Source organism: Ptiloglossa arizonensis, chromosome 7 (genome assembly GCF_051014685.1).
Source record: "Ptiloglossa arizonensis isolate GNS036 chromosome 7, iyPtiAriz1_principal, whole genome shotgun sequence".
In the NCBI taxonomy this organism is placed as follows: Eukaryota; Metazoa; Arthropoda; class Insecta; order Hymenoptera; family Colletidae; genus Ptiloglossa; species Ptiloglossa arizonensis.
The window spans coordinates 20,092,613-20,108,667 of NC_135054.1; the positions used below are offsets into that span (position 1 = coordinate 20,092,613).

General features: G+C 42.0%; 2 protein-coding genes across 5 annotated transcripts; one reads left to right on the forward strand and one right to left on the reverse strand.

Moving 5' to 3' along the window:
- Nucleotides 1–315: 315 nt before the first annotated feature.
- On the forward strand, nt 316–8,793 carry LOC143149496 (uncharacterized). 4 transcript variants are annotated; one of them, XR_012992797.1, is made up of 5 exons: nt 316–564; nt 3,366–3,533; nt 4,358–4,634; nt 5,373–6,050; nt 8,016–8,793. XR_012992797.1 is itself a non-coding variant. In XM_076316912.1 (4 exons), exons 2-4 carry the CDS (start codon nt 3,371–3,373, stop codon nt 5,473–5,475), a joined length of 543 nt encoding a protein of 180 aa, XP_076173027.1. In that variant the 5' UTR covers nt 316–564; nt 3,366–3,370; the 3' UTR covers nt 5,476–8,793. The 4 variants fall into 4 exon arrangements, 2 of the variants coding, with proteins under 2 accessions (XP_076173027.1, XP_076173028.1); XR_012992796.1 differs by having other exon boundaries at nt 5,373–5,741; nt 5,841–8,793; XM_076316912.1 differs by having other exon boundaries at nt 5,373–8,793.
- Nucleotides 8,785–13,425, reverse strand: Nachralpha2 (nicotinic acetylcholine receptor alpha2). The gene is made up of 8 exons (XM_076316911.1): nt 13,197–13,425; nt 12,340–12,565; nt 11,878–11,922; nt 11,709–11,818; nt 11,439–11,619; nt 10,288–10,981; nt 9,671–9,879; nt 8,785–9,581 (listed from the first exon to the last, which is right to left on the reverse strand). The coding sequence occupies exons 2-8, from the start codon at nt 12,517–12,519 to the stop codon at nt 9,375–9,377; spliced, it is 1,626 nt and encodes a 541-aa protein (XP_076173026.1). The 5' UTR covers nt 12,520–12,565; nt 13,197–13,425; the 3' UTR covers nt 8,785–9,374.
- Nucleotides 13,426–16,055: the final 2,630 nt, after the last annotated feature.

A 16,055-nucleotide genomic window follows, 5' to 3' on the forward strand; every position in this document is an offset into this window, starting at 1 on the left:
ATCACTTCTTCCGTGAGACACTAAAACTCTAACTGTGAAAAAGAAGGGGAAAAAGAACTTGCTGATTTTTCGTTACACACGGCACAAATCCATTCACGTTATTAATATATGGCAGTTTTCTTTCAAGTAACTATTATATGTCTTTATTACAAGATATCTTTATTATAAGATATACATATTTCGAAAAGAAATATTATTTGAAAGAAACATCGAAATTTGATTTCTGTTTTAAAACGTTCAAATTTGGCGCCATTTTATTCTGTTACGCTTCTAGAACAGCTTAAGCCTAGCGATTGGTCGTTGGTAGAATTGCAACAGAGTCGTCAGTTGTTTTATCAGTGGTAACGAGTCGCTATCGGAGTGTCTTGTGTTTTCCTTCGTTTCTACTTTAAATACACGCAATCAGTTATGATGTGATATTGTAATATAATCGACATTTGTATGAGTTATGTGCAACAATATTCTCACGACGATATAACTTGTTAACATTTTGTGCTACTCAACTATAACCTCCATTTCACTCCGATCGACCACTTCACGCTGATTTCTCAATATCCAAATTAAGTAAGTATTTCAATAATATTGTATTGTTGTAATGTATATTCCTGTAAATACCTTCGAAAACAGACATGCTAATGAACGTAATAATATGGTTAGAATACGTTAAAATCTTCGTTAAAGCAGCTTAGTCACAGTTCTAAGAGAGACGTACATTGACGTGTCAAGTTTTTTCTGTCCGTTTATGTTTTGATTATCATCATTAAATAAAAAACAGATTTCTGCTGTGGTCTTGCTTTTTTTTATTGCACAATCAAAATAATCGTTTATATAATTAAAAAGATGCACAGTTTACTGGACAAAACGTTTAAACGGAAAAATATAAAAACTTCTTGATTCGAGGAATTCAAATATTTATTAATATTTTAGAAAATTGATAAATTATTTATTATAAAATTTGAAAACTAGGATAGAAGGTCCGTTAGAATATGATTGCAAAAGGTTATTTAGGGTTCGGAATCAATCACGCTTTTATTTATTTTAAATTTTATGACAATTTCTTTTATCCATTGAACGTATTACAACATATTTTATTCGACGTCCATAGCTTTTTATTGTGCGCCATTTGAACAATTAAAATCTCGTTCATAAATCGTTCTTGAAATATAATTTCACGTACCATGCGGAGCATTTTTTTTAATATATAAACATGTAGATCGCACGATAAGACTAATTCGTTGCCTCTTTTGTATTATCGTACGATTATATATCTTGTTACGGTATCCAATTATTTTTTTCCTCGAAAAGTATCACGACCGAAAAGATGGTTATTGCGAACTTATGCCTGGATGCAGTTTCAGCAATTCAAAGTATTATTGAAACAACGAATATTTTCTTTAAATTTAAATCAGAGAAACTAAGAAAAGTTGATCCCTTTGAAAAAGATTAAGTAAAATTGTAAAGTAAAATTTGTTCTATCGAACTGGAAAGTAAACAGGGTACGCAGGTACGAGTTGGTACAGTTTGATGAAAATGCACCGATCGCACAAGGGTGCTTTCTCAAATGTGATTCACGGCGGAAACTCTTTCTTGGCCTTGAACCGTCCAGTTCACGTTGACTAGACTATAGTCAAGCATGCGCACAATCTGCTTATTTTTTGAAACGTATTTACTCGGGCAAATTACTCGACTCGGTGTAATGGACATCGCATAAGTTGTACGAAACGGTTAACAATTTGAACTTTGAGCAGTTCACGCGCGTACAAATTAATTCGATATTGTATATATTTATCGAGATCCGTTTGCACGCACACTCGAATTACCGTCGTGTAATGTAATCCATCGTTGGGGCAGGGGCACGGTTTGACGTACGTACAGACAAAAACATATTACAAACTAATACGTATCCAGCTACGAACTTCCTAGACACGTAAACGAGCGCACATCGTTGCGTCTGTTACTTAACATTCGTTCAACTTTCTATTCGCACACGTGCACTTTCGCGCTCATTTGTCCATCTTGTGTGTGCTCATTCACGAACCTCGAGTCGATCTAATAATTTACACCGTGAATCCATATTAGACATATTTTGCTACGCGTTCGAATCGAACACTTTAAACGGATACACCAATTTTCAACACAGTCATAATTTGGTACATTTTGCACTGTCATTGCGGCGAACTATTGCGTCAACCTAAAAACTATTGCGTAATTTTAATCACCTTGCTCGCTGGAATATTTTTCAAACAAAAATTGTTTCGAACAACGAACAAACGAAAAATAATATTTCTTCCGCTATTCGTCGTGTAAAAGAAATTCGAATTGTGGTACAAAGTACGAACAAATAAACGAATCAAAATTTAACTGTCCATTCGAACGAACGTCGTAAATAAATCATTATACACGTTCGGTGTACAGTCCAGACTGTGCAAGTATCATCTCCTCCGAGTAACTTTTTTTAGTAGCGGTGATTCAACAATCATGACATCATCAAACGTGGACGTACGTGTCTAAACAATTTGGTATTGAAGAGCAATGCAATTACTTTATTAACGATGGGCAGACGACCGTATAAGATCGAAATTGCGTTTCGTAAGACTTTCTGGGACACCCTTACAGCGTAGCACGATACTAATTAGATACAACGGAGTGACAATTTTGCACAGAGAATTTTGTTATGGTAAATCGTTAGGTGGAGGGTTCGGGAGAACCGTTATATTTTTATATCGTAGGACGAGGGTCGTTATTTAAAAAAAGTTCAATTATCGCGCAAACTTTCCAATCCTTAATATTTCGGGGCGCAATTTAACGAGGTAATGTTTATTTATAAATAAAAATGGGACACTCGATGTATAAAAGGTATCGAATAATTTACGGATAAGCTGCTGTTTTGCACGAGGTTTATTCTATTTTCGAAACGTAGAAGAATTCGTGAATTTTCAACGATTGTTCGATTTTATTATATTTCAATAAGTACGTTTCTTGGGGATGGTACGGTAGCTAGGTATTAAATAATTGACGCAAAGCGAGTCAAAGTCGAGTGAATAGTTCGGCGGACGGAAAGGATCTGCGTTCGTTCTTCATTTTACGGGCGATCTCTGCTTACTGTCCTTCGACCGCCGATTCTCACGATCGGCTTCTTTCGGACAGCGGTAACTCGTCTAGTCAAGTGCAGACATCTTTCGCCGGCGACGATAAGCTAGTTCGTTTGTTTATGTTACACGGCGCTGTGTCCTCTGTGCGACTGGCCCGTGTCAAATTACGTTTTCGACGCATAGCTATACTTCGAAACTATCCGGAGAGGTCCGCCACAGTTTCAATATTATTTAAAGTTGAATGTTTTTTTTTCCGTTTTTTTTTTCTTTTAGAAAACATGGAGAAAGATATGGGATTTGCAAGTGGGAGCGCACCACCTATACCTCCCCCTTCAGCACCACCTTCGTACGAACAGGCTCTTGGGAATATGGCGAATTTACCACCACAAATGAACGTTCCACCATATCCCGTACAACAATTCACTATGCCGGTACCACCCTGTAAGTACCGCTTTTAGATCGTTTATTAATACTTGAGTGTGCCCACTTATACTCGCAACTGTAAATAGAAGAATGGAGATGTTCCTCTCCTCAAAAATTAATTTTTAACAAAATAATAAACAATTATTTATAAACATTTTTTCAATACAAAATAATATCTACTCACCGTGTAAGTAGTGTATTTAATTCTTCGAAAGTCTAGTTAACGTTACATATTTGTTCGATGAAAAATTATATTACCTTCGAAGAATATTTTCAAGAAAATTCCATTACATCTTCGCGATTCATTCCACCGAATATACCCGTACATTTTACCAACTTCGAAACCCACAATTCACCTTATCCTTAATTTTACATAATTTTCAGGAATACACGGTAAGAAACACAATTTTACGTCAACTTACGTTTTTCTTCATTTAGCCGTAATATCGAATGAACGAATTATCGCACACTCCGCGCAATCAGCAATTTTGATTCGCTCGTACATATTAACAAGGGAGGATCATTTATGTACGGAGAGCTGGAGGGAATGCTTCTGGATGGAATTTAGATTAGAATTTTTTTTTTAAAACGTTATTTCACTCGTTGAACAGATTATTTACGTGTCGCGTAATCAATGTTTGTCGTAGAAATCGACCAGTTGAATAATTTTGTTTCACCGTCTCGCTCGCAGAAGTATTCTTTGTAATTCCTCGCGGTACACTCGATGTTCGCTATCTTTCGTCGAAGTGGCGTGACTCACCGTTTCCTCGAACAGTGGGAAACGCTTTGGTAGGTCGACCGAGCGGGCAGAATTTAGTGAACCTGTTGACCTGAAATTTCAGATAATCCGCCATCGAGTCAAACGACGACCTCGCCGTACCCACCGAATTATTCAGATCCCGGGGAACCACCGTTGCAAACGCAGATGCAATATAACGCAGTTCCGAACTTCCCGCCAACGACAGAGGTCCGTGTGATCCATCAGCCTGTGACTTACGTGTTGGGCCCGAAATCTGTGAAAATTACCTGCCCGACGTGCCACGCCAGCATTAAAACCACCACGATATCGGACCATCAGCCGATCGCTCACATCTGCTGCATCATTTTCTGCTTACTAGGGTGAACAACTTTATTCGTTGGATCGATCCTGCCTCCGATACACTTCCACTCGTTAATTTACCCCAGGCATCGCGAAAAACGGAACCAATCGACGAGATCGTCACGAATACTCGGTGAAACATTCTGCGACCTTTAGCCACATCTGTCTTGCTCGATTTATCGAAAATTTCACGAATTCCGCCTAAACTGAACAATCTTCCGATCGTAGTGATCTCCGTGATCTCGCGAACGGAAGATTCCCTTCCCCGCAATACGTAGACGACAAAGGTTCGCAAATTAGTCGATAGAGAGCTTCACCGAGTTCGAATCGCCCAATTTCTCCATAGGGTCGCAGATTGGTGTTATTCTGTACGCGTTTATCGATTTCTTTCAGTCCTCGTTTCACTCTGACCCGATTTCCCTCGAAGCATAGCTGATCGTAACACCTGTGTTCATTATAGTCGGGTGAAACTCAATCGACCGGTCAAGACCATTCGCTCGATCGTGAGTCAGGTCAGTGACGACTTTTGTTATCAACTCTCGGTATACGAGACGAGAGTGGGAGTGGGGGTGGAGATAGCCTGGTAAATGATAGGACGGGAACGGCCGTTCGGGAGCCTTGAGCAATCGGTTGACTCTGATCCGATTATAGCACGCGATAACCGGGAATGCTTTTTACCATCGTAGCTTCCCTTGGTTTTCGAGAACGGTGGTGTCGGTATCAGCGAATACTTCTGACCGATGGTCTTCCAATTTCAGATGTTGTCTATGCTCGTGCCTGCCGTACTGCCTGGACAGCTTCACGAGGCGCCACCACTTCTGCCCGAATTGTAAGAATTACATCGGTACATGGAAAGGTTGAATCATCGTATCCTAGATCGCGGGTCGTTTGTATATTTGCTTGTCGCGTATTAAGTTAACACTCTGACGATCGCGCGTTTCTTGGGGAGGGGGATGAGAGTCTACGCCCGGCGCCCGTCCACTTTCGCGAGCCAAGATTTTCCAAAAGTGTACGTCGCTTCCTGAAGATATCATTGCTGGACGACAACGAAGTCTTCCGGAACGTCTCGCCACGTTATCGTCACCGCTATCCGAATCGTCGTCGTTATTTTCTTCAACCATCCCCTCGTCTGTATCCAAGTATAGTCCTGTCTCGTTAGACGGTTCCGAAAATGCTTTTCGTTATTAGACTAACCGAAAGTTGTTCTTACGGAAAATTCGGCACAGATCTCGCGCGAGTCGAGGCACACTTTCGAAGATTGAGAAACTCGGACCGGTCTAACGAAGAGGATTAATCGACGTAGCTATTAGAACAATAACAGAGGAGCAACGTAACAAATTTGCAACGCAAAGAATCGTTTACCGCACATTCCTGGGGATCATTGGATCGACGTCGTGAATTCGCGCGGATGCGCGATCGGACGGCATAGCGTTAAGGTAGGAAAGGTTTGTACGAGATTGCAATCGATCATATCGGAAACACTATTATACGACGCTTAATCCTTGCGAGATTATACGAATACAAACACGTAACGAGAGGGTAGTCACGACGATTATTGATTCCGTATTTGATTCGTGTTTAATGACCGCGCACGCGCGGGTGTGTGTGTATGCGCAAGTTTGAGAGTTTCTGTGTGTTTGTACGCGGGCACGTTTTATAACCAGAATGAGACAATGTTGTAGAAATATTTTCGAGCATTGAATCCGAGCGTATCGTTCTCACCATGCATTTCTCGTATTCCGTAGACTTAGGGAGATTTTATTTTGGAACAAAGAAAGGGACGAACTGGTGCGACGAAGTTTATATACATATATGTATGTATTCATCAACTTTTGCGAAGGGAGGAACAACGCGAATTCGATTTGCGTAAAACTATTGCTAGTAAAGACTCTCGGACATGATATTCGATAGTTGGCGAATGGTGTTCGGGATACAGCCATTGTTGCGTGAGTTCAACGTCAGAGACGCACGTTTTCCTCTTTGCGTTCAGCTTGCCGTTCCACGTAAAACTGTCTTCCGTTGGAAGATTTATTGTATTTTACTAGCCACTATAAATGAAAGTCGGGGTATCTAGGTTTCGGTTGTGACGCGGATAACGGGGTCGACTAGACCCTGCTCTTTCTGTAGCCTTAAACACTTAGATGGTTTTACTCGCTATATTTACTTTTTATGGGCCAGATTGTCGGGTGCAAGCTCGTGCATTTACGATGCAGTCATCGAAAGAATCGACTTGGGAGCATTCCCTGTAAACGGTAAAGAGGGTCGAGCATATAGCGAAACTCTTTTTTATCGAGTTCATTGATATTCGTAAGCGGTATAAATAATAGTATCGATATTAATAATAAATGATATTAACCAGAGATCGGGTAAAATCGACAACAACGTTGTTTGGTAACCATGGTCTCGTAAAGTGTCTCGATCGCATAGTTGCAAGTGTTTAGGTAAGTAGGAGTGTCTCCTAGAACATTTCCCTCCACCCAGGTCGATTGTTTTGTCGATTCTGCTATAACTACGTGTATAAAGAATGATAGACGCTGTGATCAGTGTCGCTAAAAGGGACATCAGCAATGGCGCGTAGCAAAGATGGGCAAAATTTGTATCTACAGGGTGTCCCGTTCATCACCGGTCGATTTGAATTTCGCGCTATTTTTAAAACCTCAAACCGATTATCCTGAAACTTGACACGTGTCATCTAGACAGATGGGATATTAATCGTGGTAAAGTACACGGTGAAAGAACGCGATTCGGGGAAAAAAGTAAATCGACCGGTGATGATTGGGACACCCTCTAGACAACAGTTTTGAACAGCAAACAAAAGATAAACTACCGTTTATTCGGTTACTCGTTGAATAAGAATTAGAGTTTGAATTATATAATGAAGTATATCAAATGTTGTTCATCTCTGGTAGCCAGATTGTGTCTGAACGTTCCCAATGATGACAATGGTGGTACAGTAATCAGAGATGGACTAAATTCGATACGAGGAGGACTGAATTCGTACATGAGGAATAAAAGCTTCGTATAACTACTTATTTACAACATTTATTCTCACGATATTTAAACAAGCTTTTATTCGTTCAATGTGAAATGTAAACAGATAGATAAGTATTTCGCCTATCTCTGATGTTAGCACGTTCACTATTTCTGACTGAAATGGGTGTCTCGGGAAGTCATTAGCCATACGAGTGAGTGCTGTTCTGACCCACATAAGGAGATAATGAACGTGTTAAAGAGTCCCAAGAACAGTTTCGTGCTTCTTTCGGTTGGTTTGCGTTCACGAAGGAGAAGAATGGTACCAAGAAAGCGTGTACAGTATGTTGTACCGCGTTACATTCCTGCTTGCAACAGTTCTCGCGTATTTTTATTTTTCTATCACGAAATAACGATTTGTTGTTCCACAGAGATTGCAGTCTTCGGATCCACGTAACGTAGAAATCCTGTTTCGTTCCATGAGACTCGGTGTAGGAGGACGCGCACGTTTATTGGTGCTTCCGTGACTTTCGGTGAAACGTATCACAGCATATCGTAACGTATAAATTATGTCTCGAATGGATAGCCACGATATTCCATTACCCTTATTTATTTAATTAAAAAGCAAAGATTCGGAACATGCCTTTCACTCAAAAAGCAAACGAACAAAAGAAACGATTGATATCGATGTACTCGGTTACGAACACTTCCGGTTACGTATCACGTGCTGTTTAATTATTTACAGCGTTGGCGACTGTAACACATGCATTTGTGTACCTTATACATTTTTTCCGAGGTTTATGCAATAAGATATTAGTACGATTTTCGTTGAAACCAGTTATTACCGATTTCGTGTCCTCGAAGCGCACATAAAGTAGGCATTATATTTTCGTGTGTGCGTTAAATGTATATTTTTTTTGTACGTGTTTTGACATAATAAAATATACCTTCATTTTAAAGTGCGTGTAGCTGTGCGTGTAAACGAAGGCTGAATTTTACGCGATCGTAAGTACACGTACAATGTCATACATATGTACCGTAGATTATTGTAATATTGCGTGTCGGAAGTCGAAACGAAATCACGACTGTGTAGCTCTGGTGGTTATTTTCATTCAGGTGCTCAAAATATTATCGTTATCTCGCTATCGATATATTATCGAAAAGTAGTCGAATAATCATGGATAAACAATAAAGTGCTTTGTAATTGTCGTTTATTTTATTTTTATAGGCATACAAGATATCGAACAGATTCGAGTACATACTTGGTTCGCATTGAAAAAGGTTGGTTTATATTTTAATACTTGAAAAATTCCGTACACTACATAACAATATTCTCGATTGCTCTTCGGGAAGATATCAACTCGAGCTGAAGACGAGTTAACGCTATACACGATTAGATCACGGCGGGCACCTGTTATATCCCAGTTCGTGTCCTCTACGTTAAACCGACATTAGAAAACATCTACCAGTAATATTGCAACGTTTCCGTTAGCGACATGACAACAGATTCATCGTTATTCAAGAGCACTTGTTCGTCGTGTGCATATACTATGATAAGTACAAATGAAATATATATATATATTTTTTTTTAAACACGAGACATTATCGAGTATTGTATACTTTGTGAGAAAAAGACGAAGAAGCCGGAGGTGTCGATACATTCTCAAAGAACTGTGACTCTCTACAACGTAAAATTCGGAAACGAAAACAACATCGATATAGAAGAAGAAGAAGACGACGACGACGAATTAGTACCTCGGTTTCCTCGTCCCTTATTTTCGCTAATTGTTCTACACAAGAGTTTCTAGCAAGTCACCGTGAGGGAGGAATTGTTGTTGAGCGACAGAAGAGTATTCCATGTCGATCGGTTTCGTGTCGTCGTAAAGGGCCGGTGCCTCGCAAAGAATAATGAACGTACCAACAATGGATGCCACTGTGAAGATCCAGAGGAAGAGTCGGTCCAGAACCATCGCCACGAAACCCCAATCTTGATCTTCCTGTTGCGGATCGACGATCAATTAGAAATCTTAACGCACGGTTCAGGTCGCTTCTAAATTTTTTCCATTAAAAACGATGATATATTTACCGCATTAAACTCGTCTTGCCGTTGTATGTGATGTTGAATGAACATCACGTTGTGCAAAGCTTTTTCCAGCTCGAAGGGATACTTCTTCTTCGGAGTGACGTCGCTCAAGGATTCGTCTAAACCAGACATCACTGTGGGCAGTCCGTTGTATCCTCCTATACTTCCCAGGAATCTATTATGCGCATTCGTTGTATGCAAGCCGTTGCATCCTGAAAACGATCGATTTTCCATGGTGTTCTTTTCCTATTAAACCCTGCGTTACGCTCTAAATTCGAGTCATCGCGCGTTTAGAAGTCGGTGTTACGATTGATCCTTGTACAAAGAATTTTTAACAACGATAACAGTGTAGTGAAACAATAACGCTTCGCTTAATGTTCGAAAATCAAGGCAATATATATATTTTCATTCTTTTTTTTTTTTCTTGCGGTTCACTTGAATGAGATTGTCTTTGGAACAAAGAAGAAAGGTTTGGTATATTACAAAGAAGAAAATACACGAAATTCTTCGTAACAAATGTTAACGTTTGTCCATACTTGATCAAGGACTATTATACAGTCGGCAAGTTCCCAAATATTCAGGATACCATCGTGGATGGAAATTTTCACGCGAGTACGTACCGCCAATCCGTTGATGACGAGCGGAATCAGGCGAGGAGACTATCGAGGAGGATTGCATGGCGGCCGAAACGGCTGCGTTGAATTTGTTCTTTTTCCCGGATCTTCCCCTCCCGTGTATCTTGTAAGCGGCGAGGTCGTTTAGAAGATCATCGGGCACCCTCATTAGCAACAGTTTCGGTAATCGTCTTATGAAAATCTTCCTGATCCACGGCGCCATTTTGTGGGTGCTCGGTTTGCGATAGTGTACGTTCAGTATGACTATCGTTATTACCACGGACAGTCCCACAAGGATCATCGTAAAAAGCAAGTACTTGCCCAGCAATGGTAGCGCGAGGGACGTGGATGGTATGATCTCGGATATTAGGAGGAAGAACATGGTCTGTGACAGCAGAATGTTAATGCAGAGGGCAATCTTCTCCCCGGAGTCAGCTGGAAGGTAGAATGCCAACACGGACAAGTAGGAGATGCTCACGCAGGGCACGATCAGGTTCACCGTGTAGAACAACGTTTTGCGGCGTAACGTGATGTTGAAGAAGATGTCCGGATACGGCTCGTGACAGCATGGATAGTACTTCTTGTGTCGTTCCGCCGGGACACCCAGTATGTCCCATTCTACGCTGGGATAGTATTCGCGTAGATCGATACCAACCTCGACTTTGTCCCCCAGGTGCTGATTAATGTGCTTCAAATCGATCTGAGTACAACAATACAAATTCTTGCACGAAATGGGATTTAATTAATTCAACCCGGACTCGACGATACGAAGATACAAGTAAGAAAGGCACGTGTTATTTACCACTTCTATAAATGATACGTACAGGTTGTTACCTAACGAGTGGCATCATTGAACAGGTGGTGGTTCAACGTGCGAGAATCAGTTGAAAAAAGCAATAACATATTTCCATTCGAAAATTACCTTAATTCACTCTTATTGTCGGTACGTTCGCATCGACAAGATGAAAATTATATTATTTACAAATTTTCAAACTTAATAACAAATGTATTCTTTACACACTTTTAAATTCGATTTCCTCGTAAACGAAGCTTCGAGCGGAGAAATGTTTCTTTTTCTCGATTTATTTTTGCGCGATAGAATCATCGTCTTCTCGATGGTACCACTCGTCCGGTAACAGCCTGTATATCGTTTCTACCTGAAAACCGTCGTAGGTCCACGAGCCGAACTTCATGAAGCAAGTTTGCTGATCGAACGGGAAGTATCTGACGTCTATTTCGCACGAGGACTTGAAAATCGCCGGAGGTGTCCATAGAACTTTTCCCGTGTAATGTAAGATAGCTTTCGTCATTGTAGTGACACCGTACTCTCCGTCGGCACTGAAAATGAAGTCGCAGCAGGTACTTCGTACGATATTTTTATGGTTTTAACGATCGACGAGTAACCGAGATCCACGGGATCCACTTACTTGTTGTAAAGGACAATGTCTGGAAGCCATATGTGCTCGCTGGGCACGTAGAGTTCGGTGACACCTCCGTATTCGGCCGGATCCCATTGAAACTTATGATCCTGCCATTCCTGTGGAAAGTTATAGTTAGTTAAGTCGGGACATTGTAACCAATTTGTTCGAGACTTACGTGTTCCAGCCATACGTTCGTCGTGAGGATTTGATCCTTCAAATTCTGAAAACGTTGCTTCGTTATTTGTCGTATCGAAATTAACAGAGTATCTTCATAGGAATATAGTATTATACACGTAGGAAATATAGTACTTACCTAGCAATATATTTATAGGAATATATAGTATTTATCTAGCAAAATATACATAGGAATAGGTAGTATCTATATAGCAATATATCCATAGGAATAGATAGTATCTATATAGCAATATATTTATAGAAATGTGTAGTATCTGTATAGCAATATATCTATAGAAATACATAGTATCTATATAGCAGTATATCCACAGAATATATAGTATGTATATAGCGATATATCTATAGGCTATATTGTATCTATATAGCAATATATCCACAGCCTATATAGTAAATATCTCTACAGCGATACATTTGTAGGGTATACGTATAAAAATAAACGTACGAGATCTATGAGCTGAGAAAGTCGAAGTCCCAGTTTAACAACCACGGTGTCCGTGTTGTTGGAAACGGGGCGAATCAGTCGATTGTAATTCGACAACAGATCGTCGTACAGCCTCTTCGCGTCGGGATTGCTGTAGCACATCCCCGCCGAGAGGATCAACACGGTCGCTTGCAGGAGCATTTCGAGCAAACAGCGGCTAGTCGTTCACGAGTCCAATTGGCGCATCCTTGGAGAGAAAGTTACAAACGATTACAATCGATCGCGGTGCCTCGAGCCTCGGGTTGATCGAGCACCGCGGTAAGAGCGTTGGTTGCCTCAAAGTGATAATCGAGTGGAGCGTAAACTCGTTCGTCGCCCCGCTTATAGCGCGACGAGGATAACTCGAGAACCGCGAGCTGTTGCTACTCGCGGAATTACGAACCTGTTGCGTTAACTGCCAGCCTGTCGATTATTAATTCTTTATCGAAACGAGCGGTTATTAAATTTAATTTCGTTCATCGAAGCTCCGAGAGGGGGATGGTGTTTTCAAATCGGGATCATTCGGGGTCCCCTCCGATCGAGAACCCTCGCTTAACGATATTTACTTCTCGAGACTCTCCGAGTACCTCGTTCAACGTACTCTCCGGTACCTCGTGAAACAAATCGTCCCTCCGGAAGAACTAATTCTAATCTTCACCGGCACTTTTGATCTCTCTCGACTTCCCCGACCGGGTCGAGAAATATTTTCGTTGCTCCAAGATCGTTAGAAAAATGACCGGAATATTTCGATCGTTGACCATCCCTCTTCTCTTCTCTTTTGTACCGAGAGACGAAAAGTCTTTGGAAATATTTACAACGGAGTTGAAGGGGTTACGTACTTGCGATTCGGTTCTCTTGAAGCTCCGACCGGAGCACGCTGCCTAACTGATCTCGTGTCCACCCAGGGATATCATAATCTATCGAACGGGGTTCGTTCGAGTGTCCCCGCGGTCACGGCGACCGATCGGATACGCGACGTGGAATCGATGTCGCGAATCGCATTACTCACGCGTCTCGTCTCGCACGCGAAACGCCGGAAGAGCGACGCAGAACAGAAATGACATTGTGTACAGCCAATGGACCACTGGATGATGTTACGTGCATCTCAGATTTTGCGGGATCAATACACCATTGCGCATGCACCGGCCGGGTCTCTGAGGGGTGGCTGCGCGTTGTGAACGGGCCTTTATGGCGCAGGTCCTGTTCGTTGCACTCAACAGTGGAAGAAGACGGTTCAACGGGGATCCCTCCGCCTCCTCGTCGACTTCTACGCCCTTTCGTGCGGGCTACCCTTAGCCCCGGACTTGGCTCAAATTTTTACACCGCGCACCCTCCTCCACCCTTTTCTCTCGCTGCGCTCGCTGGCTCGATCGACGAATAATCCCGACGAGAAATCAATATTACGTATACACGGTGTATATACCTTGTTATGGAAAATTAATTCAGAAAAAAAAAATAAGCAAGATTCGACGCTCTCGTCGAACGTTTCGACCATTTTAAATCCCCTGGTACGCGAAGCTACAGTCGTCGGATCGAATTATCTCCCGTGGCGAACGTAACGATTGCAACGATCGAAAATTGCGTCAATTGTTAAAAAAACCAGAGAACGTTTGTCAGAGGATTATAATTCAGAGTCGAAGAAAATCGGAGCGCTTTGTACATCGTGGAAATTATTTCTCAAGCATTGCAGGTTGGTTTCCCAGTCACTGTTAATAATATTTTATTTTGTTCCAGGTCGACGTGATAATATTCCCCGTACCGCGAGTACGTATAATAATATTGTTAATTTAACGATCTCTGGGTTTCGTTGAACAAGGACACGGTCGTTTAAAGGTATCTCGGATACTTGTTACGAAATTAGGTTTGGCTTCGATCAACGCCCGCCACTCGAGTTTAGTTTCAGTCGGTTAGCCTCGAATGTTTGTTTTCAGGGCAATTCCACGCCCGTGGGTCTTTAGACTCCCGCGCGTGATGATAAATGGAATTATTTTTCCGGGCTTCGTCGTTGCGAAGCACTACTAAACGCGCCAGGGAACCACTTTCGTGTGCCGGAGACAGGGGTAACTGCCCTCTTCTCTTCATACGGGTGCACGTGCATACTAATGCGTTTTGCAGTTTGTCCTTAAGTATTCTTCTTTTCTGGTATTTTTTCTGTTTCCATTTTTCCGTTTTTTTCGTTTTTTCTTTCTTTCTTTTTTTTTTTTTTCTTTTTATAATATTAACGAGATCCCAAGTCGCTCGAGGCTCACGCGTACGAGAATTATAGTGTCGCTAAAATATTCGATGCTCGGCGAGCATTATTTTTTTAAGCAGTAGGAGCTCGTTGAGCGACGGTAGGAAAACCTTGCGCCTTTTTAAACCTACCGAAAACGGGAGTAAGAGGACGCGTTCGTTCAACGAGAATCATATTTTTATAGAATTATAATTATTCCGCGCCCGATGAGTCATTAATACTCGCGCTTGCGTATCAGATCAACGAAACGGAACTGTAGGATACTATCAAAATATTTACTTTTTTCATACTTTTTTTTTTTTACTTTCTATCGTGTATTCTCGATCCTCCGTAATTACAACGACCTCGAAACGACCTTGAGATCCAATATCGTATCGCGCGTTCGTCGACGAGTAAGATTGTCAAGGCGGAGGCACAATTTCGAAGAAAAACGATCGTACGAGAAATTGTATTCTTCAATGGTGAATTTATTCACCGAAGTTCGTCCCCGTGGAAGCACGTACACTCTTAATACGCACCGGAGCGTTCCCGCGAGTTTACGTTCGCATGTTTACGGGAATTCGTTAACACAACCAGTACCGTCCTCGACCAATACCATTTTTCCGGGCGACGGAAACGAGCCGTTACACGTTCGTACATTAGAGCACTTTATCCTTACACGGTAGCCGTTTTCTTGCGCTTATATCTCCCGGCTGGGCTCATCCCGATGGGCTCGCGGAGCTCGATGATAAACGTGACTGTTTTTCCGGGTTTCTTCGTCACGAAACGCCGGGAGGAAGGCCGCAGTGCCACTTTCCAGCGCGGAAGGGTAGCTTCCCTCTAGGAAGCAGGTCTCGCCTCGTCCGCGTGCACGTATATGTGTGTCTGTGTGTGTGTGTGTGTGTGTGCACCGTCGCGTACCCGCGCCCACGATCGTATCGTGTAAGCTCACAGAGACACGCGCGCGCGGCACGTTGCTGCACATGCAGAGGGGGAGCTGCATCTGGTTGTGTCGAGGAATATGTTCTGCACCGAGGTGCATTGAAATGCGTTGCAGGTCTCCGGCCCCGCGTCTCCCTCTCCCTCGCCGTGCCTCTTTCTCCACCGTATCCCTATCCTTTGCTTAGCTACTCGAAGTGTTAATGCCAGGATCCTGGGCCAGTAAACCATGGTGAAATTTACGACGTTATATTTTTCGTTGAACGGCATTACACTCGCCCGGGTGCCAGCAAAAGGGAAGAAACCAAGGGACGATTTAAGGCCACCGACCGAACCGTTCTGCGTGGAGTACCTACAGCTAGGCAACTTGAGAGAGATCTCCGTGGACCGAGTGGTGGGGGTATGGGTGATCGAGGGAACGAGATCGTTACGGAAGATTTGATATTTAATATCTCGAACGCAGGCAGAGCTGGGAGGTTTCTCTCCACGGTTTATTGTTCGTGCGTGAAAAATTGAAAATTGGAATGGAAGTGGAACAGCGTAAAAA